Source organism: Amphibalanus amphitrite, unplaced genomic scaffold (assembly GCF_019059575.1).
Source record: "Amphibalanus amphitrite isolate SeventyFive unplaced genomic scaffold, NRLGWU_Aamphi_draft 000027F_arrow, whole genome shotgun sequence".
In the NCBI taxonomy this organism is placed as follows: domain Eukaryota; kingdom Metazoa; phylum Arthropoda; class Thecostraca; order Balanomorpha; family Balanidae; genus Amphibalanus; species Amphibalanus amphitrite.
This window is the reverse complement of record NW_024881523.1, coordinates 1,370,020-1,395,256: the sequence shown is the minus strand read 5'-3', so window position 1 is coordinate 1,395,256 and position 25,237 is coordinate 1,370,020. Positions and strand designations below refer to the sequence as shown.

At 46.9% G+C, this 25,237-nt stretch overlaps 2 protein-coding genes across 4 annotated transcripts in view; one reads left to right on the top strand and one right to left on the bottom strand.

The window, feature by feature from the left end:
* Positions 1 to 5,319: 5,319 nt before the first annotated feature.
* LOC122364698 (tyramine/octopamine receptor-like) lies at positions 5,320 to 19,171 on the bottom strand. Its single transcript, XM_043335342.1, has 2 exons — positions 18,954 to 19,171; positions 5,320 to 7,971 (listed from the first exon to the last, which is right to left on the bottom strand). The coding sequence occupies exon 2, from the start codon at positions 7,956 to 7,958 to the stop codon at positions 6,054 to 6,056; it is 1,905 nt and encodes a 634-aa protein (XP_043191277.1). The 5' UTR covers positions 7,959 to 7,971; positions 18,954 to 19,171; the 3' UTR covers positions 5,320 to 6,053.
* Positions 19,172 to 20,029: 858 nt separating this feature from the next.
* LOC122364689 (phospholipase D1-like) overlaps positions 20,030 to 25,237 on the top strand; it is a 40,923-nt gene continuing 35,715 nt past the window's right edge. The window contains exons 1-2 of one of the 3 annotated variants that reach the window (XM_043335308.1): positions 20,030 to 20,191; positions 21,658 to 21,890. In XM_043335308.1, the coding sequence (XP_043191243.1) occupies positions 21,698 to 21,890 (193 nt within the window). In that variant the 5' untranslated portion in view covers positions 20,030 to 20,191; positions 21,658 to 21,697. The remainder of the gene's footprint in view (positions 20,192 to 21,657; positions 21,891 to 25,237) is intronic. The other 2 variants (XM_043335317.1, XM_043335327.1) reach the window with 2 other exon arrangements.

Genomic DNA, 25,237 nt, shown 5'->3' with positions numbered 1-25,237 from the left:
TTAATCACTGTATCAGGTCTAGACGAAGCAACGTTTCCTGAGACTGCAGAAGGATAAGTGGGTCGGAACAATTTCAGACCGTTCCTCTTTGTACAGCTGCTGCAGTGCGGACAAACGTAACCAAGAAACAAACTTCGTAATCTGACAAAATCTAGCAAGGGCCGTCGAACATGAAATACGACAAGACGCTGTTTTGCACGATATGTGTAAGCATACATAGTTAGATTATTTAATGCTGTTACGTAATGTATCGACGAACGATAAGCTGGCTATTTCTCCAATGCCTTTTAACCCTCGCCCGCACATGCCATTTTCCCATCCTAGAACGCACATGGGGGGGGTCATTTTGTTCCTGTTGGAGATAGAGCTTATCGGTAAAGACCAAAAGATTCTTTGGGAAGAGACAAATCAAATGATACCCAGTTTTACCGTCTCAGGTCAGTCATTGACCTTCCAGGTCAGGTCAAACTAAAAAATGTTGCTGTTTTGGGTCACCGTTGGATATCAAGTGCGATGCCTATCATATACCGATGATGATGCCGTTTTCTGGTGCCAAGCCAGCTAGAACCTCTTTGTCACACTACCCGACCAGGTTTTTGCTGCTGAGGTCATTTCAGGTCAAGTTAGGTCAAGGTCAATTACATTTGTTTGTATGTCTGTGTGTGTCTGTGTGTATAGGTACTGATGTGTGCACCGATTATTTATGTGTCCATATTACATGAAATCATGATCTGAGAAGCTTTTACAAAAAAAAAATGCATTCAAAAAACTTCACAAAGAATAAATACCGCTTGCCTAAAACGCAATTATCTTAGATGACCTAGGTTGACCTTGACCTTGACCTTGACATCTGTACATCGTCGAACAACATGTTCCATGATAGGTGGGAGGTAAGACTGGCAAAAAAGGCCGAAATCAAGGTGTCAAAAGCTCACAAGGCCCATAGCCAACGCAAGATGTTGAGAATTGGCCATTTGGGTCATGACTCGTGACATGACCTGAAAAACAAGGTCATATCTCCGAAACCAAAAACTACAGAAACTTGAAATTGTCAGTGGACATCAAGAAAGGATAGAGGAGCAGCTATACGAAAAATCAGCCTTCTAGCTCAAAAAATGTTGAGTGCAGAGCAGAAACACTACCTGGGGAGTGGCAACCCCCCCCCCCCCCCATGTGCGGGCGAGGGTTAAACGCAATATGATACGAGTACATTTGTGTATTTCATTTGGTATTATGGTAGTTATTCACACCATATCTTATTTGTGTTGAAAAGATCCCAGCATTCACAGACCGGCAAACATAACTCTATGGGCCGAATGTACGTTTGGCTGAATAGTGTTGCTGAATGCTGAATGCCGAATGAATGCTAAACCACACATATGTATAAGGCTAAATGCTGATAGTGCGCCATGACAGCTTTGTTTCGGCTGTACCTACATGCAATTGTAGCATATGTCCGTTATATTGACAACCGACACTTCAAAATGGCCGTTGTCCTTTGATTATGGACTTAAAAGTAATAGAGTCGTAAGCACAAAATGTAACGTTTAACTTGGTTGTTAACCCGCGCCCTGGTGGGGGGGGGGGCTATTTTTTGCCCCCCCCTCCAGACTTTTCGATATATCTCCAGAACCGCTGCGCCGATCGTAACCAAACTTTCAGTACCCTCCCGGACATCAATTTTACATATGGTGACCAAAAATTTTCCAAAGGCTATGATAGGTTGGCCGGAAATGACGTCAGAGTGACGTCATGTTCTGCCGTTTTCGACCCAAAAAAGGGTTTCGCGGGAAGAGCTGTCAGGCCTATAGCTTTGCAAATACAGAAAAATGATAAGGACATAAAAGCTGTAGAATTAACAGGGCTACAAAACTGCTATCTCGGATTTTTGAAATTTTTGGATTTTGACCCCGAAAAATCAAAAAATAATTTTTTTTGGATATAATGATCGAAAAATCCAAAAAGTTTTTTGAATTTCGCAAAAACCGGAATATATGTGATAGTCCTTACCGCCTTCCATCCACATACCAAATTTGAGATTGATACCTCTTTTTTGGCGAAGTTATAGGGAAAAAACTGTTCAAAATTGATGACATCAAATTTTCAAACTCAATTTTTAGCAATTCTAGACCCCGTAGCGCAAAACAAAGACCACCATTAGACTCCCCGTGACGAGCTGCATCGAATCAATACCCATTTTATGCAAAACTATCAACTTTAAAATTTGACCTTTTTTGGCCTGACCTTGACCTGACCTTGACCTAAACTTCACCAGAAAGTGACCTAAGCCGTACCTGATAGTCTTATAACCAACACCATTGAGTTGGAAATGAAAAATTGGCCATAAAACATGCATCACACAACCTTAGTAAAGTTGGGCTCATGTAACCTGACCTGTGACCCTTGGTGACCTGACCTGTGACGTGACCTGGTATTGTCAGTGACCTCTAATAGCAACATATCTACTAGGCAACTGACGCCCTATCGCTGATTCTCGACAAAATGCGTTTTCCTCGGTGTTATAGCGCATTCCTTAGCAGACCCGTGAACGGTGAAACATTTCATCTTTGACCTGACCTGTGACGTCATCGGTGACCCCGAGGTCAATGAAATTTGGTTTCCTTCGACAAATTTGACAGGCCTTTCGAACGCCGTTTGAATTTTGCGGATCCGTCCAGTAGTTTCGGAGATACGAGGGGGGGCAAAAAATAGCCCCCCCCCCCACCAGGTCGCGTTATAAACAGACCCCACCAGGGCGCGGGTTAATGCAACACAATAAAAAAATCAAAGAAGAATGGCCCCTAGTATATATTTGCTAAGTGCAGACGTTTTCAAAGATAATTCAAAAACAAAAACGACCCTTTCATTCGGTCGTCTGGAATGTAATCGATTGATTCTATCAAGCATAACGTCAAAATAATGTGTGTTCCCTTTGTACCCTTGAACGCACCTCGAGACACTACAGGTGCGCTCCACCGACTAAATCATAAAACGTTTTTTCATTGAGGGTAGCGCAGGTTACAGCACACGCATCCTTTCTGGTAATTACCTCCATCGTCGCTGGTAAATCGTCCACTAATGAGTTGCGACAACGCATTAGGCACGACCTGCACCGTTAGCAGAGACGTTAGGTCCGTCATCGGTCACGTGTGCCTTTTCTAGGGCTTGTTCTGCGTACAGACTTTTTACTTATGAGGTAGGTGGATCTTTTACAGTAGTAGGTACTAGGTACTAGGTAAGTACATTAGATCATGTGACATTATTCTGCCCTCACGGCTGCAGCTAATGTAGCTGCATGCAGTGACTTAGATTTAGCCACGAAAATGGATGTCACGGGTCCTGTGGTGCACGTTTATAAGGTAATACCCAGGGTATATGTAATACCTGCCTGCAGTTACGTCGAGACCCGACGAAAGGTGCACGATGCAACGTCTCCTCATAAAGGCAGCTGTAATGAACCAAACCACTTGTTTCCGGGACGTCGTTAGTACGGTCGATTGGTGCATCGCGCTAAAGACGCGACGATGTTTTGAGGACATTCGTTCTCCAACATTCATAAATCGATCTTAGCGCTAGTGCTGGGCATATTCGGGCTCCAGCACAATTTAAGACGACGCGCTTCGTCGATGATCGGTCCACGAACGTCAGGTAATGGCTAATTGAGTATTGACTAGAGATGTCAATCGGATACCAACTTTTTGGTATACCGATACCAAACCGATACCAACTTGGCATTTGGTATTTCAATCGTAATGTGTTTGGTATTTTGTTGGTATCATAAGCCCTCACTAATGTATAAGAGGCTAAGAAATCGGTAAAAAGTTGGTATTTCTCTCAGTTTCCCAAGTTGGTTTGGTTTCGGTATTTTCCCGTGGTTTTGTTGGTTGGTATTTGGTTTTGTATCGGTATTCCGATTTCCCGTAATTGACATCACTAGTATTGACGATCATTATCATGTAGAAGCAGCCTTCCATCGATTATGGTTTGCTTCGTAAAGCAAGCCAAGCGAATTGACGAAACATAGGTAGGGTAAGGTGCCTAATTAGCGACCCTTTCCGATTTGCGACCTACCTCCCTATAGAAAAACTGGCGGGTGAAAACAGGGTGAAAACATCGTCAAAAGGTCAGCCATACTTTGGTTATCAAATTTAATTATTTTACGGTTGTCGATGTTTCTGGTGGGACGTTTCAGGTGAGTTTAAATGAAAATGACGAGTTTCTTATCCAAAACGTGTGTGTTTGGGCCCTCTCTGATGAAAAGCGATGCACATTAGGATGATGCACCTTTTTTATTCTGAATCGACATTCCTTTTTCAATTGATTGCCGTTTTTCCATAGTGAATCGCTTAACTGTGCACAGCATGGCGGTTAAAAATGTGTCGCAACTCATATTTCCTATTTGCGCCTGACATGGTCGCAAATAGCTCAAGAAGGGAAAGAAAGGGGAAAAGAGAGAAATGAAAATGAGGTGCTGCTGAAGCTTGCAATGTGTGGCAGGGGATGTCAAATGTCGTCACCGACTGCAGGGGTGCCGAATTCAGCGCGGACCTCGAATATCATACGAGACAGCCCGCAAAATTTGGGTTTCCGCCTTCTTTTCGCCTTCGGTGCATCACGTGATCAGTTTTTACTTACATAAATGTGTTGGATAAACGTTCCTGTTCGAGTGATTGAGTGCTTTGCGTATAGGTTACCTTTTTGAGATAATATTTCATCTTTTCAGGCGTCGTGCATTTTTTGCCATTTTTAATATGGGGAAACCCATAGACTTATTAGCGACCCTCCCCGGTCGCTAATCGGGAAGAGTTCCCTATTAGCGTTTTTTGCAATGGTTTGCTAAAATGCTCACTACAAATCAGTTTATGAATATTGGGGCAGAAAATGACTATATTTTAATAGAAAAATGAACGACCTCTCCGAAAATCAAGCCAGTAATACAGTGGCATCCACAGAGCGTGAGCAATGACGGTTCTAATTAAGGGGGTCGCTAATTAGGCACCTTACCCTATGCTTCACTTTTAGTTCGTTATTATCAGCCCCTCGACAGTCGATGCATTATAGTGTCGTTTGATACATCTTCGCGAGCAGCAATTTCAAACAACATATCGACGCGTTCTTTAACCCCACATCCGTTCTCCCGTTAATTTCCGATAAGTTGGAGAAATTTTTTTTAAAAAGGTACAGTCACTAGATTTTTCTCAAGCTTATTTGTCTTGGCAGATCAAGCAATGCCAGAACAAGCTTACGAACACACAGGTTTGATCACGACCGGATGATTGGACAATTTTTAAAAGAGATCTTTCGTGCTTCCCGGAAATTCATGAGAGAACGGATGTGGGGTTTGAAAAATGCGTCGATTTATGCCGCATGCTTTATTCGCATTTGTATTACACAGCACATATTCCAAACATAGATAGTCCGAGCTTGACTGTCTATACAAACAGAAAGTCGGAATGAACCCATAAAACGTTTAAATCAAAATTAATGAATGATTCCAGATAGGGCAACACAGAACGAAATGACTGAACTTATCCTTCTATATACATTTCGTACACTTTTGTGTCACCATGGTTCAATTTTTGGATAAAACAAACACAAAGTAGGAATAAATTGAAACTCTCTAGCCTCCGCCGATTCGGTACTTTCTTCTCCGCGACTATTCGTGGGCTGAACTTTTGCTGCTCCGAAAAGTTCATATAACACAATTACACGTCATGGGGGGGGGGGTATCCTGAGTTGTGACTATTGCAATACTGCGGCATCGGTGCGGGTGAAATTTGAACAGCAAACGCATGAAGTATGCAGCGTGGAACACCATTGCACAACAATGATAGGTAAAATAACCCACTTAAATTAAGTTGGCTCTTTTATAAAATCAACATGATTAATGAACCTTCATACAAAACATTACAATTATTAAAAAAAAAATACTACAATAGATAAGAACTTTCTTACACAAATATGTTGCAAAGATTATAAATAAAAGGAACACTATTAGAAAACGAACACAGAAGGCGAAGAGGCCAGGAGGGGGAGGGGAAGAGAGGGTTAGATTATTGCCGAGAAATAATTGAGGATAGTTTCATCTTCCTGTATATTCTCAGGAAGGCCCTTTTGAAGTCCGGTCTGAAGAAGCCGTAGATAAATGGATTGGTTGCTGAAGACATAAACTGCACTACGCTGGCCAAAAGGTTCAGCCAGCCGGGCAATAGGTCTTCCCGTAAAAAGATGATCTTCACCAGTTTGGTGACGCAGAAGGGTGTCATACACACGAAGAAGATGGCCACCACGATGGAGATGGACCTGATGATGCGGCGGTGGGAGCGGACCAGATGCCTCTCCTGGCCGGAAGTCAGCGGACGCGCCTGGGCGGCCTCCAGCGGCCTCTTTAGGCTGTCTGGAAGGTCAGCGGCAGGTGATCCACCCTCGCAGGAGCGGGACTCTGCCAGCCGAACCACCAGCCTTGGCAGCGACGCCGGCAAGCTCTCCACCACGTACGAGCCCTGGCGGCGCAGGATGATCTTCGCTCGGCGGGCGGGTGCGGCGCCCGACTCGGCGACACTCTCGAGCTCCGATAGAGGATCGGGAGGTACAGGCTCTGGCACAGGAGCTTCGTCGTCGCCACCGCGACTGTCGCCGCTGCCGTCGCTGCTGCTGCCGCTGCCACCAATTCCTTCGCCACCTTGGCGACGAATACGGCGGATACCGCGGCGGACCTCGCTGCCATTGCTGATTTTGGCTACGACCGCCTCGGGATTGACTTCTGTGCCGACCTGGGCCGCTGGCTGGGCAGGTCGTCGGACAGTGAGTGTATCGATAACCGGCTGGAGGGCGCTGCGCCGGCGCACCTCACTCGGCAAGTGAACCGTTGCCACCTCCGACTCCAGATCGCTGTTGTCCCGCTGTCGCCGTCGCCGCTGCTCCCCGAACTCACTGAACATGCTCTCGATGTTGTGCGACCCGGACACCAGCTCTGACACGTCCAGGCGCAGGGATCGCTGCGGCTCAGACCGGGTGCGGGTCAGCGGGGTGGCGCCGGCCGGGGGTACCACCGGTGCCGCTCGTACCGAGGACGATACGCCCGGTGAGCGGCGCACAAAGCGCCGGCCTCTGAGCCGTATCGACCGGTAGAGACGGCGCAGCGTGGTGCTCTCCTTCTGACTGGGGGTGCTGACGGTGTCCCTCGTGTTGCGCATGCTGCCGTGACGTCGCGACACGCGGTGCGACGTCGTCACGATGATGTGGTTGGACCAGACGATCAGCGAGGCCGGTATCAGGAAGCACACGCAGAAGGCCACGATGACATAGAGCACAGTACCACGGTGCTGGAACCAGCCGATGGCGCAGACGCCCTCCCAGTAGTCGTAGTGTATCCAGTGGAGAGCCACGGGGATGATGGCAAACAGCGCTCCGGTGCTCCAGATGAGCGCCAGAGGGGCGAGCAGGCGCGACGGCCGCGAGCGCTGGATGTACTGCAGCGGCTCCTCCACGGCCTCCTTCCGGTCCAGGCTGACCAGCGCCAGCGACATCATGGAGACGATGATAAAGAGATAGTTGAAGCCGCAGTGGAGCCAGCAGAGGACCGGTCCGAACGGCCACCGGTCGGCGAGCAGGGAGCCGGCCGACGGCAGCACCACCAGGAGACAGGTGCTCAGGTCGGCCAGCGCCAGGTTGCCGATGATGATGTTGCTGACATGCTCCTTCAGGTCGTGGTCCACGATGGTGACCACCACCACCAGACTGTTTCCGGCCAGGCCGAGCAGGGCGATGAAGGCCATCAGAGAGGCGATGGCCACGGCCACTGCCAGAGGTCGTCCGCCCGCGCCGGGGTCTGTCTCGGTCACCAGACTGAGCCCGACCGTGCTGAGTGAGGCGGTGTCGTTCCAAGGACCGGGAAGGGTTCCGCCGCTGTCGTTACTGCCGCTGTTGAAGACTGTGCCGAAGACGATCAGTTCCATGGTCGGGTCACGCCTGGAAACAAAGGGCGAGAGGGTTAGTGATTGGCAGTTTGTCATACTATAGTTACTTTTCATGCGTCCTACCCGGCTGTGTGAAACGAGACGAGCAGACCTCCCAGTCACGTCGTCAATAAATGGAACTTCTTAACTTTTCACGGCTGTTGTGTAGGTATGCTCTCGTTTTAAGCATTACTCACTTTTTTCATGTTATAGATGCGGCGTAGATGTCAGAATCAACGAATTGGGGACAAATTAGCCATAGCATTGTATCGATGGTCACTTTGTTCTGGGGCGCGCATCAACAGAGACGTCTTAAATACAGCTGTTAATATTTTACAGCCATAAAATTTGTGGTGGCCCTTATCGATAATCTTTACCTAATTATCACTGCATGCATTCCCATGTACGATTCATATGCCTAAATTTGCTCGCCCGAGCAGTGTCCATCGTAAAATGCAACTGGTACTGTGCTTAGGTGGGTCGCGCTTTATGGCAGGCTGAACAAATGATCCAGTCCTTATTTGACTAGATATGTCAGGAAAGGTCGTAACCTGCGTGACGATAGCAACCAAGGTGCGTTTTTCGCAGAGTATCCCCAGTCAGTACGGCTATCGCAGTACGTCTACGCCAATCGTTTCGTCGCATGAAATATTGAAAATTGTCCGAATCATTGCATGACTGGCTGACCATTAGGTATCGACCGTTTTATTGGCCATTTCCTACGCTAACAACCTGCGTGACCAGGTCTGCAGTGGTCCTCCGCGGGCTTCCAGCATTCGGAGGAAGACTAATTCCGTCTAAAGGAGTCCATCATGCCACGCTGTGCTGTTAGAATAAATTTTTGGGCTGTAAATAATCGATGCATTTTCTTTACATTTGAATACGCATTTTAAGCATTTTATTGTCACAGCTGGCTGAAGTAAAAGATTGCCTATCTAAATAACTTAACGATAGATAATGGACTCGAGGTCGTGCACATTTCAGTTCCAAATTTGTATTCAACATATATGATCGTTGATCTTATTCGTTGCCAGTTAGCAGGAATGCCTCAAAACAAAGTGCATAACTATCATAGGCGGCGGACGGGGATGGCACTGGGGCACCGTGCCCCCTTTGATTTTGGCATTTTAACATTAGCCCTATGGGCGTTGCATGGAAAGAATGGGACCAAAAGTCGTCAGTGCCCCCCTTAAAGGGACCCTCCCACCTTAACATTAGTTTTGAGTTGAGATAGCCAAGTTTGCGGCCAGGCTCAGAAACCACCATTTATCCTGGTCGCAACCCCAGCAGCTTTATGGTGTTCAAGAAATTTCTTCCCTTTACTTGCAGGGTGGGACCAGCGTGGTCCCTATCTCTTAACCATTACGGAAATCTGATGACGTCATCAGGCTTTCGAACGTCCGTTAAATGTTTGACTAAAACGTTTTGCAGCACGCGGTGGTATATGCTGCTTTGCGCGCAACAAATGCCGCACTTTCAAATAAAGTCGCTAGGAACAGCGGAGATCCCAAAAAGTAAACAAAAGTAAAAGTCTAATATCTTGAAAACCGGTGAATATTTTTCGATGAAATTTGGTAGATATTCGTTTTTGCTCTTTCTGAACCGAGCGACATCACTTTCATGCCAATTCATTGACTTTTTTGAAGGTGGGAGGGTCCCTTTAAAGGGACCCTCCCACCTTCAAAAAAGTTGATGAATTGGCATGAAAGTGATGTCGCTCGGTTCAGAAAGAGCAAAAACGAATATCTACCAAATTTCATCGAAAAATATTCACCGGTTTTCAAGATATTAGACTTTTACTTTTGTTTACTTTTTGGGATCTCCGCTGTTCCTAGCGACTTTATTTGAAAGTGCGGCATTTGTTGCGCGCAAAGCAGCATATACCACCGCGTGCTACAAAACGTTTTAGTCAAACATTTAACGGACGTTCGAAAGCCGGATGACGTCATCAGATTCCCGTAATGGTTAAGAGATAGGGACCACGCTGGTCCCACCCTGCAAGTAAAGGGAATAAATTTCTTGAACACCATAAAGCTGCGGGGGTTGCGACCAGGATAAATGGTGGTTTCTGAGCCTGGCCGCAAACTTGGCTATCTCAACTCAAAACTAATGTTAAGGTGGGAGGGTCCCTTTAACTATCATAGGCGGCGGACGGGGAGGGCACTGGGGCACCGTGCCCCCTTTGATTTTGGCATTTTAACATTAGCCCTATGGGCGTTGCATGGAAAGAATGGGACCAAAAGTCGTCAGTGCCCCCCTTAATTGAAGGTGTTCCGCCGCTACTGATAACTATCATCTCAAAACAAAGTGCATAACTATCATCTCCACAATGCCCTCGGATCTTCCCTCTGGACCCATTACACTGACTGACTCAGCGGTGAACGTCACACAGATAGCTGTCACCGTGACGCACTGCTCCTGTGACCGTCATAAATTGACACAGATGTCACCGTGACGTAGGTACTGACAACTCTCACTGTCACACAAAGATACGACTGTCATAGGTGCATAAGTAGTAATGACAGCTGTCACCGTCACACTGTGAGAGTTATCACCGTCACATACTGACAACTGTCCGACAATCACCACTAGACAACTGTCGCCGTTTTTGCTTGTTACTGACAACTGTGACTGTCGCCTATTGAGACGCCACTGTCACACATGTCACTTTCCAGCGGCCGTTCGTGTCATAACCTGACACCTGACAATGGATAGGTACATTGATGTCGCTGCTATACTCTCGAATAGATATTAGATGTGCAGTATGCTGGATGTGTTTCATGTCGCATTGAACGCACATTATTATTACTACATGGTTGAAAAAGCACCGTCATCAAATAACCCTAGCTTCATTGGAATAAGGCTATCATAAGCTGCGATGCTGGCACGTCATCTCATATCTCAGTTGAGCACGTCATGTCACCATGCCATACGCCGTAGCACAGGATATAGTGCCAGAACAGTATTTATCTGCGGAATGCTCGGGATTCGTATGGCAAAATGCGCATAGCTCACCGTGAAACTAGTAGTTAGTAGCCGGTTTCCACATGGGACGAGAGGCGAAACACCTTTCATTGGGAGTTAACACGCTACCCCAATGAGGACGGCATCCCGGTAGGTCACAGCTGGGGCCGACACCCATCAGGCACGGGTCGAGAGGTGGGTCACCGCCCCCAGCGCCACACCACACTGCCCACGGGACGCACCACTTTCCTCTGAGGCCGCGTGGCCGTGAGTTGGCTGTATTTTTGTCGAATTATCGAATAGTGCGGACCCGCGGTGGATACGGCTGAATAATCTGTGCTGCATGCTCGCCGTTTTCCGGCCGGCGCCTGCAAACTATAGCGTGTCTGTTTGATTAGCCGTGTTTTATTGCCTAACTGTAGTTCCTATCTTGGCCAAGCAATACACAAGAATTCACGATTTATTTGCATGTTATAACCAATGCATTCCAGCAAACGATGAAAAGCACGGCGACTTCGAACTATGACATGTGGAGAGCGACGCATAACTCCCGAGAAGTCGGCGGGGATACGTTTTAGTTTTATTTAGAATTTAGAATTCGAGGTACGTTTTATTCGGCTATTTTTATAGTCGTCTAAAAAGCGTACTTTGAATTATATAAGAAGTCTAGTCGTAAAAGGAAATAGGTGATGCCTGAGAGTGCATGCGATGTAAGGTAGGTATGTTCGAGCCTCCAATAACTCACTTAATTGCACTTCGTATGTGTTGACTTGTTACTGTAAAACGTTAAAGTAATAACGTTTTATCGACCCTTATAGATATACCCCAAAACGTTATGCGTTGTTACTAATGTCCTTGCCTCTCATGGAGTCTCCAGTTTCTTAGAAGAGCTAATGCCTATTTGCACTTATAATGCAGTTTTAAATATTATTTATTTTCTAGACCTAGAGCTTGAAGCTGCCGCATGCCACCTTGACTTGCATCGGTGATTATGAAGCAAAGAGCAGCATTTTGTATATAGTCGACTACAGAATGATGTTCCACTCCTCAGAAGCTATCAGTTGACCGGAGCGCTAAGTTGTGCCGTTTATCACGCAATTAAGCGTGTCGATTGTGAGCATTGGGACACAGCTATAACTTGTGAACTCAGCCCGTGTGATGCGGCACAGCCTACCACTCCAGGCAAATAATTGCCTGTGAAAAGTGGAACATCATTCTGTCTGTAGTCGACTACATATACACCGATCGAAATGTTGTGTTTAGAAGCCTGTGAAAGGGTTTCGTCGAAAATCAATTATAGCTTTGCCCCGGCCCCTGTCTAGCTTTTATCAGCATGCATGTCTATTGAAAATGCATTTGGTTTGCTTGTAGGTACTTGATTGTTTGACGTGCTCGTCTAACCAACGGTGCGCGACGACATAAAACGAGGCATGGAGAATTTGCCAGATGCAGGGCTGCATCGTTATTTAACCCTATTCCTGGCGGGGGGGGGGCCTCAGGAGCCCCCCCCCCCCCTGAGGTTTTTTGGTTATTTCTCCCAAACGCGTTGAGCTAGGAAGCTCAAATTTTCTGACTTTTCCTAAAAGGCTTCTACGCAACATGTCTGAAAATTTTGAGTTGATCTGACCTCAGGTCAGGTCACCAGAGGCGGTTTGGTGACCCTACCTCAGAAAAGTTTGCAATCACGCCAGAGCTAGAGTTTTTGACCGATCAATTTCTTCTCTTTAGGGTTTAGTTAGGGTACCAGTATGTGCAATTTGTATATCTCGGAATTTTGATATCGGTGACCTAAGGTCAGGTCAATTTCGCGACCTCCCCATTATAAGTCAATGGGGGAAAAATCAACTCCCTGTTTTTACCACTAAAACGGGTCGGAATGGCCCCATATACCATACATGAGTTCATATACGATCAACCTTCACTACCTTGAGGTCTGTTTTGCTGTTGGGCAGCTGTGAGGTCATGTGACGTCATCAAAGGTCACCAAAGGTTTTTGGCCAATAACTCCGTACAGGAACAAGATACAGACGCGTGGATGGTCTCATTGTGTTCAGCTCGTCAAGACGCATCGAATGATATACATGATGACCTCGAGGTCACGTGACCTGAGGTCAACCTTTGACCTTGACCTTGCGAGGTCAACATATATATCATTCGATGCGGATTGACGAGAGGATCACGATGATGCCCTTAGTTTGTTCCTATCTTGACTAATTCGAAAGTTATTCGAGAAAAACTCTCTCCATATCTAGCGCCGCCATTTTGACTTTTTCGACCCCTGTGACGTCATCTTTGACCTGACCTGAAAATGACCTTAGTAAAAATTGTAGATCTTGGCCGTGCGTATCCGATGCCGTTTACCGCTTGTCGCTATCTTGCTTCGTTCTCGAGATCTCAGGGGGGGGGGCCGAATCGGCCCCCCCCCCGCCAGTTTCTTGTCCCGGCGGAGCCCGCCAGGAATAGGGTTAACAGCGTTTCGCATAACACCTCCGATTTTGCCAGGCGACATCTCGTGATATGTATCAATTCGTTTATGTTACATCAGCCGTGTTAGTCTGGCGAATGCACCAAACTTGACCAAATCTGCACCTACTTAATTTATTTTCAACATATATTCTCATATACCTAAGGAATTTATTTCAGAATTTTAATAGAAAATATGTCTGATAATTTAATAAATCTAGTATACCTACAAGCAACTGTGCAACCCAAACGGATAACTTCTAAGAAACACAATGAACCTAATATGACCAAACCTGCACCAAATGTGAACCAAATGTGTACCAGATAGCCGCCGTGAAAACGGCTAATGTGATATCTTTTATTTCTCGACTAGCCCAAGAAAACGAAATGTCGAGTGCTCGACATTTTCGCGTGCTGGCAGCCCTATTGCTGTATCTGTCTGGCTCTTGGCGCAGTTTTTTCCACGAAGGCGACAATAAATGTGGATATTACATTTTTCCACTGAGTATTGAGTATGGTAGGCACAAAGTTACTGGTGAGTGCATTGGGTTCGAGGCTGACGTGAATGAAACTTTATGCGGCAATAAAGTCCACGTCTCTTCATTTACAGTCTTTGTTTCCAAATGTTTGTCCTTCCCGCACTGAGAGAAAAATTTACTCTTAGGCTCTCGGAATTCTCTGAAACTCCCGCCTAATAACTCTTCGCAACTCCCTCAAATGTCGGTAAGCCTAGCGTAGCGAAGAGTATTTCCGAGAGTTTCCCGGTAGAGTTGCCAATTCGGCTGCGTCCGGGGAGTGTATCGTAGAGTTTACCGAGTGTAACGCGCGCACTGAGAAAAATCCTGACTCCGCATGACACCCCCAGGGGGAGTTCACCAAAACGACACCCCAAAACTCCCAGGTGGTACTCCTCATTACACCCCCTCTAAAACTCTCCATTACACCCCAAAACTTCCCTCGAGAAACTCTCTGTAACTCTCCCTACCGTTTTAGAAAACTCTTCATTACTCTCCTTTACCCTATCAAAACAAACAACATACTCCCTGAAACTCCTTCCATTACTCTCAATGACTCTCCTACTGCCTCATAATTACTCCCGATTACTCCATTTCATGATTCCCCAAAACTCCGTTTACAGCTTCATGGTATACCTCTTGTTACTCCCCATCAAACTCATCCAAACTTCCCATCACTCCACTCCAGCCCCCCCCCCCCCCCGAAAATAAATATTGGACGAATAGCGTAACCACCCAAAGCTCGTGTACCGAAGCACAGATAAAAAATATATTTCAAGAAATGTGTATTCATAGTCCGGGGCGGTGGGAGGCTTAAAAAATTAACAAACGCTTTCGACATCCCGCCACGGCACGCTCTCCGGGGATCTCACTCCATATGCTTCACGGTCGCGAGTTTTGATGTTAAGAATCCAAAAGGCGTCCTACCACAGCAGGAATGCTTGGTCTGGTGGTGCCGCTACCACCTCCTGGGCCTCGACGAATACTGCGTCTTCTTCGTCCGGCTCTCCTTTCACGATTGTGGGATGGATATTTTGCTGGCCTCCGTTGGCTTCCGACGTGTCTTGCGGGATGCGCTGCAGGCTCTCCAGCTCATCCCCTGAAAAAATGTTAATAACCATGAAATTATAGGTACACTTAACATTGCGTGGGAGGAAATGGAGGAGAAAGAAAAAAAGAGAAGAAGGGGAAATAATGAAGGAGAAAGGGAGGGAAGGAGGGAGGGATGAAGGAAGGAAGGAAGGAAAACAGGAAGGAAGGGAGGGATAGAGGGAGAAAGAAAGGGAGAGAGAGGGGAGGGAAAGAGGGAGTGATGAGAAAGGAAGCGAGGAAAGATGGAAGGAAGAAATGAGGGAGGAGACTGAGAGGTAGGCAGATGAGACAAGATGGACGAGACGAGACATACGCGACCTGACGTGACCAAGACCTGACGTTATTTTCTGGCTCTCCTTTGCAAGCCCTTCAAATTTGATATTTGTCATTGGTATAGATATTAAAATAATTGGGCAATAACAATATAATCCATGACGTGTAAAGCTTGTGTAATCCTAACTTTCCAATTTAAAATCGTTCAACGAAAATGGTACGTCGCATGCCAATGAATGGTCTCTAACAGAAGAGGCTACAGGAGAGGTAAGAAAATTTCCCGTTCTGTCCGACTTGCCCTGATGCTGGCACACTCTGCTATAAAGGCGCACATAGGTCGAGCCTATGTATGTCCCCTCACACGAGGGGCAACTGAACTGATAAACTATAGCAGAGCGGCATGCTTTCGGGATCACGTCTTTAAACGAGAAAAGAGAGCCTATGCTGCGGGTGTTGCGGATAATGATCTTGGGGTTCAGGTAGGGATAAAACTTTTTTAGAGTGGACTCTACCTCAGATCTTAGTTTGTTTGATTGTTTTCCAAAAAAAGGTAGCACAAAGTACCTGTCTAGCTTGGGTCTACCCAAGCTAGACAGGTACTTTGTGCTACCTTTTTTTGGAAAACAATCAAACAAACTAAGATCTGAGGTAGAGTCCACTCTAAAAAAGTTTTATCCCTACCTGAACCCCAAGATCATTATCCGCAACACCCGCAGCATAGGCTCTCTTTTCTCGTTTAAAGACGTGATCCCGAAAGCATGCCGCTCTGCTATAGTTTATCAGTTCAGTTGCCCCTCGTGTGAGGGGACATACATAGGCTCGACCTATGTGCGCCTTTATAGCAGAGTGTGCCAGCATCAGGGCAAGTCGGACAGAACGGGAAATTTTCTTACCTCTCCTGTAGCCTCTTCTGTTAGAGACCATTCATTGGCATGCGACGTACCATTTTCGTTGAACGATTTTAAGATCATTGACAAAAAACGTTCAAACTTTGCAATTTATTCGAGGGAAATAATGTATGATATTTGCCAATACCTAGAAACTCAGAGCATGCTGTTTCCGATCTTTATTTCACTCAGGAACAATACAAATCAATTACCCTTACAGAGACCATTCCAGCCCATCAAGAACATGGGGTTACCATATGTTCTCATCACAGCATTATAACACTTTGCACTATAAAAGCATGATGAGAAATACAGCTAAGCTTACCTTTAAATCCAAAGTAAGGTCCAATTATCCGTCACTGTATATAGGTCAGGTCCGTCTAAGTCAACACGCTCTTCACTAACACCTCGCCCGCCGCCCCGCACAACGTGCTGTGTACTACGCGCAAAAGATGGCGGCCACCGGCAGCTCCTCGCGACGTATGCTAAAACCCCTTCGTAACTCCCCTTTTACTCCTGTCGGAACGTTCGGGAAAGGTTTTTCGGAAGTAATGGAGAGTTGCGTCACAGAGTTATGGGGTGTCACACATGGAGTCATTTCGCCATCCATTAAGAACTCTTGAAAACTCTTTCGCAAAATGAGGAAGGCTCGAAGTTACCCTAGAACACACTCAATAACTCTGCTGGAAAGGGAGTTATCAATGGTTTTAAGGAGTTTTTAGAGGAGCATTTTCAAGAGTTTTGACCCATATGGAGTCAATTTTTTTCTCAGTGCGGAGTGTCAGCTGGCCTCTCTCGTGCGATGCCTGTTTACTCTCCTCATTTCCAGCTGGAAGCATAATCGAGTTTATTCAAGGGAGAGTTTTGAGGAGTTTTGGAGAAAAGTAATGTTCTAGAAGCTTCGGCGCGCGCTAGCTGGCCGAGCGTCAGTCCAGCTGCCGGCGCAGCGCAGTGTGCACGTTGCTGCTTGTATTCCAGTAGGTACTATTGTGCAATTTATTTGAATTTCTACATTGCTTTGGTAGTGAATTGGTGAAATAAGTGTGTGCCCGTGGCAGTGGCGGAAGATTAAAACTATACATCAAGACGGTTGGTAATACCTAACAGAACATTGGATGAATCAACTGGCAACTGGTGTGAGTGACTGAGGACTGACCAATGACAGCGATGGACCGAGTGATTACCGTATAATACCGAGCAGTGGTATTGGTGAAAATGGGTGTGTAGAATGGTGTGGTTGAAATTAGCTAGGCCAACCGCTCCAGGAGCTGAAGGAAGGCCCAGCAAACATGCCCACATGGTCCCCATATGGGGCCCACATGGGCCCCCCACCTCTTCCATATGGGTCCCACATGGGAATGGCAGTGGGTGACACGTGGGACCCATATGGGTCAGCCCACGTAGGCCCCATATGGGACCCACGCGGCGCCCACATGGGACCCATATGGGTAGCCCATCTGTAGCCCATGTCCCACGTGGGCCCATCTGGCCCATGTTCACCCCATATGGGACCCACATGGGATGCCCATCTCCAGCCCATGCATGCGTTTGGCCCATCTGGCCCATTTTTATCCCATATGGGGCCCATATGGGTAGCCCATCTGTAGCCCATGTCCCACGTGGGCCCATCTGGCCCATATTCACCCCATATGGGACCCATGTGGGCATGTTTGCTGGGGGGTGCTCTCTGCGCTGGTGAGTGGTGAGTCGTGCTGACGGCCGGGTTTTAAGAAGTTAATTACTGTTTTTATTTTAATGTCACGGATATGTAACTACTTCGTTCCTTAATCCATCGGACGAAATAATTGGTATCGTAAAATAAGCGGTGTTCTTAATGCAAGAATCCAACTTCTGCATTGTGCTGTGCATTTTAGATTTACCCGGCTTTTGGGTTTCTTTTTTTCTGTACTGGAATCATACCATTGCTCGATGATTATTCGCTGAGTTTCGTCGAAGGGATGCCTTAGCCTCACATGTTTTGATAAAGAGTGAGAGTTTGCTGTGCACAGCGTAACAGCTGGTTCTTTATCACATTATAGATAAGAGGCGCAACTGGTCAGTTAGATGAATTATTGTTCACGTTTTGTGACGAAGATACACGTGTAAGATTGAACTTCACAAATGAAAATGTCAATAAATGGTTTGTTCTATTCGCATCAGTTTCGAGAGAGGCAGAGTAATGAGGGTTTACGAGGGGTGTAATGGGCAGTTACGTGGGGGAGTAATGGGGAGTTCACGGGAGAGTTCCGTGAGAGGGTAATGGGGAGTTCACGCGAGAGTTCCGTGGGAGAGTAATGAGAGTTAACGGGAGTTACGTGGGGGGAGTAATGTGGAGTAATGAAGAGTTCTAGGGGGAGTAGTAGAGGGGAGTAGTGATGGGTCGAAAGAGTTATGAAGAGTAATGGAGGAGAGTGATGAAGAGTTCCAGTGAGAGTTATGAGGGAGAGTAAAGGGGAGTAGCTGCCTGGAGTTTTAGGGAGTCGTTTTTGGTAACTCTCGATAACTCTCCTAAAGGGAGTCAAAATTTCTCTCAGTGCGTTTGTTTCCCGTTCGCTTGTTCACTGCAGTTAGGGAGGGTCTGAAATGCCGTTTAGCTAAAAGCGGGCACTTATCACTTACGTAGGAGTTATTTTCACTAGATGTTTAATATCAAATACCCGACACTACTCATAACTTCAATCAGCATTGCACTTGACAAAGCACAAACAATATCTGAACTCATACCCTCGACCATGCTATGCAGGTCGCGGTTGCATGCTCCGCCAGGAAAACGCAAACGTTACAAGCGTTTGAGAACTTACTCTATGATCAACTATGAGCAGTCCTCGTTCCACCATCTGTTGTAAGCCGCCACTAAGTCTCAGTCGACATGGCTGCTTACGTTCATCCCCGCTAGCTGATTCTTCGTCAAGCTTCAGGCGTCTGAGTTGTCAGCCAGACTGCTCCAAGCAGGGACTGATGACAGCCTGCAGACGACACTGAGACTGCCGGTGTCCGGGCTGCCCGTGCCGGCAGCGTCGAACGGTGCACTGCCACTGATGAGACGACAGCCTCTCTGCCCCGACCAATGCAGCGCCGCTCATCGCTCAGCCGGCGCGCACCCCACCCGCGCCGACCCGGCGACTCGCAGTCTGTTCCTCCGACCCATCAACCGCGATCCAGCCAGCTCCTGATATTTTCATAGATTCTTCACATGTAATTTACATCAGAAAACTGTCATTGTTGAATGTGTGTGCGTGGGGGGGGGGGGGGGGGCAAAGCTATCCCCTCTTTCGGCCATCAAAACAGATATGTTCGGCGGGATTTGAGTCAAAGGTTACCGTGGTCAGGGATGTCAACTCAGTGGCGGATCTAGGGGAAGGCAAAATGGGCATTTGCCTTGCATTTGCCCTCCCCGACGCCGAATGGGTCGAACACTTTTGCCCTCCCCAAACGGATCGGCTGAATCCGCCTCTGTCTCAACTTTCGCTTCCATATCACTTATGTTGTCTGACTTCTAACAATTGAACAGATGAAAGGGTCTAAGGAGGCACTAGCCACTAACTCCACATCCTCGGAGACGCTCAGCTGTGATGTGTGAAAAAGTGGGTAAGTACAACTGGAAAAATAAAACTGATGCGTGATAAATGTCTCACAATATTTTCTAGTAATTATTCATGTGTAAGAAAAATGCTCGAACGATAGCGCATTTCTATTAATATATCATTAAGTAAAACAAAATATTTATCATACACCAAAACGAAAGTTTGACATTGTTTCCAAAATCCAATTTGTTTTAGCGGCCTCGACTTATTTTATGCTTGCGATTGTCAGCAGTTTGCTATCGAGAGCAATACATTTATGACTAAACAGGAATCCTTGACATATTTTCCATACCGTGCTGTACTACGCTGTGTTATACAAATGAACACATGATTCACTGCGGGCAATGGCGTGCTGGGGTGGATAGAAGCCGTTTTTTTTTTCCCGTTTCCGTGATATGAGTTACTGTCCGTGCGGTGAGGTGTGACAAGGCGGCGACTGAAGGATTAGAACCGTGGTAAGTAAGCCAAAATGCGCTCAGTCCGCTGCTAGCCCCTTGCAGGGGTTCAGTTTGTGTGAAAGGGGCGGGGTGCAGGCGTGCGAGTGGGCGTTGTCTGCGGAACAAGCTAAATCGAGAAGTTAAAGTAGGTAGCTGAGACAGCTACACATTGTGGTAGGAATTATTAATCTTGTTCGGTGCAACTCCAGACTGGTGCTGATTTCCATCTCAGATGGCATGGGCTGGTGCTGGTGCGGATCTATCGCTTCAGCCAGAGAGGCTCAGGCTTTCAACCCCGTTGCCATTCTTAGCAGGATGGACTAAACCTTTTGAAACACAACCTTACCTTACCTCTTGGCTTTGCAAGCCAACCTGGTAACCCAGCCTTACAACATAATCTTGGCCTAACTCACATTTTGCTGATGAGTTATCAGGTCATGCTTAAAGTTACTGTTTAAATAGGTATCAGCAATATTCAACTAGTTCCTCTATAAAAATACCTTAAGGTTGAGTTTATAAAATAAGCAAAACTGCACCATTACCTACTCTACCTACTCTTCGGTGCCTACTATGGTACCTACTCTTAGTCCATATTTGTATTTGAGAACGGATCCGGAATACCTATGTGTTCACTCGGAGGCAGATTGATGTTCCACCACTCCCTGCCCATTGGGCTCCCATGGCAGCCCAATGCACTGGCAGCCCTCAGCACTGGCTGAGCTACCAGTGGCAGAACTGGCAGCACTGGCAGGCAGTGCTGAGCAGTGCTGAGGGCAGGCAACACTGGCAGCAGTGAGCAGCCAATGCTGAGTCATGGGAACCAGATGGATAGGGAGTGGTGGAACATCAACCGGCAGCACTGGCACTGGCAGGCAGTGCTGAGCAGTGCTGAGGGCAGGCAACACTAGCAGCAGCCAGTGCTGTGTCATGGGAACCAGATGGATAGGGAGTGGTGGAACATCAATCTGCCCCCGAGTGTACATGAGCACTTGATGTATTAGAAGCAATGAAGCAATGACATGTGAATTAAGCATGGTTCATAAGCCACAACTACTAGACTTACCTGGGACGGATGTCATGGAGGGAGCTTCAGAGACTTTTAATCCTTAAAAAAAACTTTGATCTTGGATCTTTCAGTCAGCTTTTGATAAATTAATTGATTGAAGTATTTTAAAATCCTTTATAAACTACAATTAATCGTTTTTTAATCTGAATAAATATTTATTTAGCTGTTCAATTACATAACCTAAATAGCTTGCAGCCTGGCTTACACTCTTTGTTTTGGTTTGGAGATGTCTTTAGTTTGAATGACTGGTTCATAGTGGTAGATATTAATGAGCACTTGGCACTCAGTCAGATATACACAGCATAGGACAGTATGATATAACTTTGTAAATAAATGCTTCTTTAAGGTATATTGTTTCTCATTTGTAGTAGATTGTAGCTGAATGCTGCATAATCAGCTGTGCTATCGCTATTCGCAGAGTGGGAATCTGAATACCGATTGCAGTCGGCCACGGCACCATGAGTGAGAACGATGCGGCCGCGACCAACGGCTCGGCGACTGCCGCTGAGGGCGAGGGCGAGGGTGGTCTCGGTGACGCCATCACCGATGCGTTCGCTGCCCTGGCCACCGCCGACCCGGCCGAGCACGAGTTCGACGAGCTGCAGTACATCGACGGCGTCGATGACGTGGACGCTGACGCCAAAGGGGATGGTGAGTACCGACTGAATTTTTTTTTTCACAGTTTTATTTACATAATTCACATAAAAACACCGGCAAAAATAAGCATGAAACGTTGTGCTCACCATCGGCGGCCCGCCTGGCCAGGCCGGGACGGTGCCGTCCACGGCCCTGGGGAGAGCTGGGGGATCTTCCCCAGCCGGGGAGATCTGATGGCTACCTCCCCGGCGCTCCAGGCGGGCCGCCAACCCCCGCCCGCACCGCCCGGCAAGCAACCCCGGGCGGTGCCCCCTAACCACCGACCGGGCGAGCGAAGCGTCAACCCGGAGGTCGGAGCTCCGCACGCCCGGCCGGCCGACCAGCCCCTCACAGCACAGTGATGCAAATGGGGTTCACGAGTGGCCATAAATACGAAAAAGGCCCAAAATTCAAGTTCACTTAATCGAATAAATCGTAATATGGTCAGTCAGGCAAATGTTTGGGGTGTCTGAAAAAGTATGATTTTAATGTTTTTGTCAAAACCGGCCTCGTGTAGGATTGTCAGAAGTCGAGACATTTTCGATGTCGTAAAATGACTGTCAGTTACTTGAAATTCAAGTGCCGCTAGCGTGCGTTCATGCCATGCAAACTGCAAAAATTATACATGAAAATGATCCCCGAAACCTGCTGCTTCTAATGCCACGTCATAAAAAGCCGTATCTATTTTGGTTTGGCGGTGAGCTAACTGTTCCCGTCGCTCCTCTAACCTCCTCCAAGCTCCTCTAACCTCCTCTCGTTTCAAAAAATCGTTCCCGTCGCTCCTCCAAGCTCCTCCAAGCTCATCTTGATTTCACATCTCACCGCCACTATTTGCCTCCTCCCTCATCCCAAACGAAAGTTGGTTTTTAGGAGGAGGCTCTTGCGTAGACATATTTGGCGCACGTAATACGAATGTGAATTGTTTATAAATGAGATTTGGGGGAAGTGGAAATGATTTTAGTGATTGATGACGATTGGATATCTTTAAATAGTAATGTTTGATATTAATCTAAGGTTATTTTATTAGAAAGCGATTATTATCTCTTGATTTATGTTTGCGCGCCATAAATCGCCGACCGTTACAGCCCGCAAACAGCTGATTTCCTCGCGAAAATGTTCCCGTGGCTCCTCTGAAACGGCTCTCCTCCAAGCTCATCCAACCTCATCCGAGATTTTTTGGGAGGAGCGACGGGAACAGACCTATTATTTGTAATCATGTTGCAACCGCAGTTTTTTACCAAAAATATTTGCTTTCAATTCACCTACAGCACTTCACACAGTGTGTGCCCGTTAGTGCACCATATCATAGCATTCCCTAATCATTTTTGAGTCGCATCGTGAAAGAATTAAGGCGCTAGCACAGGGCTGACCGGCGCTACAGAAGTTTTCGTCCGGCACGGTCGGGTGCCGCGGCGCAGCGGGCGGCCCGGGCGGCCGCGCCGCCGCGCCGCTCGGACGCCGCGCGGCGGCACCCACCCGCCCACTGCGCGCCCACTGCGGCACCCGACCTCCCGGACAAAAACCTCTGTAGCGCCGGTCAGCCCTGTGCTAGCGCCTTAATTCTTTCACGATGCGACTCAGAAATGATTAGGAAAGGGTATGGTATGGTGGACTAACGGGCACACACTGTGTTAAGTGCTGTAGGTGAAACGAAAGAAAGCATTTTTTTCTTAGTAAAAAACTGGGATTGCAACATGATGATAAATAGTCAGATTACCGCCAAGGCGAATGAGATACGGCTTTTTGTGACCCGGCATTAAAAGCAGAAGGCTTTGGGGATCATTCTCATGTATAATTTTTTCAATTTGTACGAAATGAACGCAAACCAGCTGCGTTTGAACTTGCGAGTGTCTGACCGTCATTTTACGACCTAGAAAATGTCACGACTTCTGACGATTATACACGAGGCCGGTTTTGACAAAAACATGAACACCATGTGATTTCAGATGCCCCAAACATTTGTCTACTCGGCCATATCGCAATTAACTCGATTTGGTAAACTTGACTTTTGGGTATTTATGGCCACTCGTGAACCCCATTTGCATCACTGTGCACAGGTGGGGCTGGTCCCGGGTTGGCCCGGATGGGTCATAGGAGCGGGGGCATGTTTAGCGTTAGTGAAATCACATTACAGTCACCATGTGACACCACCAAACTCTTTCAGAGTTCTACACGTACCTTGATCCCCGATCAATCGATTAACAGTTCCAGTGTGCCAGGCCTTATAAACAACTTCCATCTGTCTCGAAACTCATCAACCTTCGATCCCTTCACAGCAATCGTTTTTTCCATATCGAACATCCTGGACAGCACAGGACGAAATGCTTGCATATTTGGAGCTGTATCGTGGGAATGTTGCGTTACAATAAATTGTTTTGCCAGCAAAATCATGCAATTGACTATATTTGCGTACTGCCGCCCCCCAAAAAGCGCATTATAGCAGGTGATTTCTATTGTGCCAGCTGCATCCGTCCTTTCATTTAGCATGGAACTTAGTCCTCTCCAAAACTTACGCACATACAGGGTGTCCCATAAGTTCGTTCTCACATTATGTTTGCATGTGAAACAGAGTACATTGCGTTTTGGTATATTTATGACCCCTCAATGTGCTCCCCATTTAATAGGCAAACACATGAATACATGCTGCGGCATGCCAACCGGCATGTTTGGCTGCATAGCAGGCTTAAAGTTAACCCAGACTGACTTGACATGCGCCGTGAGCTCCTCGAGGCTGGAACAGCGCTACGCTTCGACGAGCCTCAACTTCAGCATAACCAACAAATTTTTATGAAATTTTGATCCGATGAGGTGCCTGGCATGTGATCTTGCTACAAACGCCTGTCACAGTCTCCTTGCACCGCTTTTAAGCTTTGCTTGACCTGTGCACTGATGCACTGTCTTGCCTGAAGATGGGCCTACGACCTCCCGGATGCCATTTTCTCCTCTATAAATGTGTTCATACTCGCGGTTCGAGTTCAGCTTGAGGGCTGAAATTCCTCCTAGATGTTCTTGGAAAAGCATTCTGCTTCCCAAAACTGTTTCTGGGTTGCCACTTGTAACTTGACTTGATCAACTCCAGAACGCCTATAACCCCACAACACAGTGACCCTGGCCTTTTGCATAGGAACATAACGGGACGAAATGAAGGCCTCCTCCTTCGCCCTTATGGGGTTGTTTTCGGGTTTGGACGGGTGTTTCATCTCGAACGTGGACTAGTTAGTCCAGATGACCTGGTTGATGTCATCAGCCCTCTAGTTTTGTTTAGCCTCAGGCATAACGAAACTCATGTTTGGCCATTTTAAGACGTTTTTGACTGTTTTGTGCCCTCCGGTAAGCAAAGCTTAAGTCACCTTGAGTTATGT

Excerpts from the sequence above, each read along its gene's own strand:
- LOC122364698 (XM_043335342.1), bottom strand. The coding sequence starts at position 7,958 with ATGGAACTGATCGTCTTCGGCACAGTCTTCAACAGCGGCAGTAACGAC.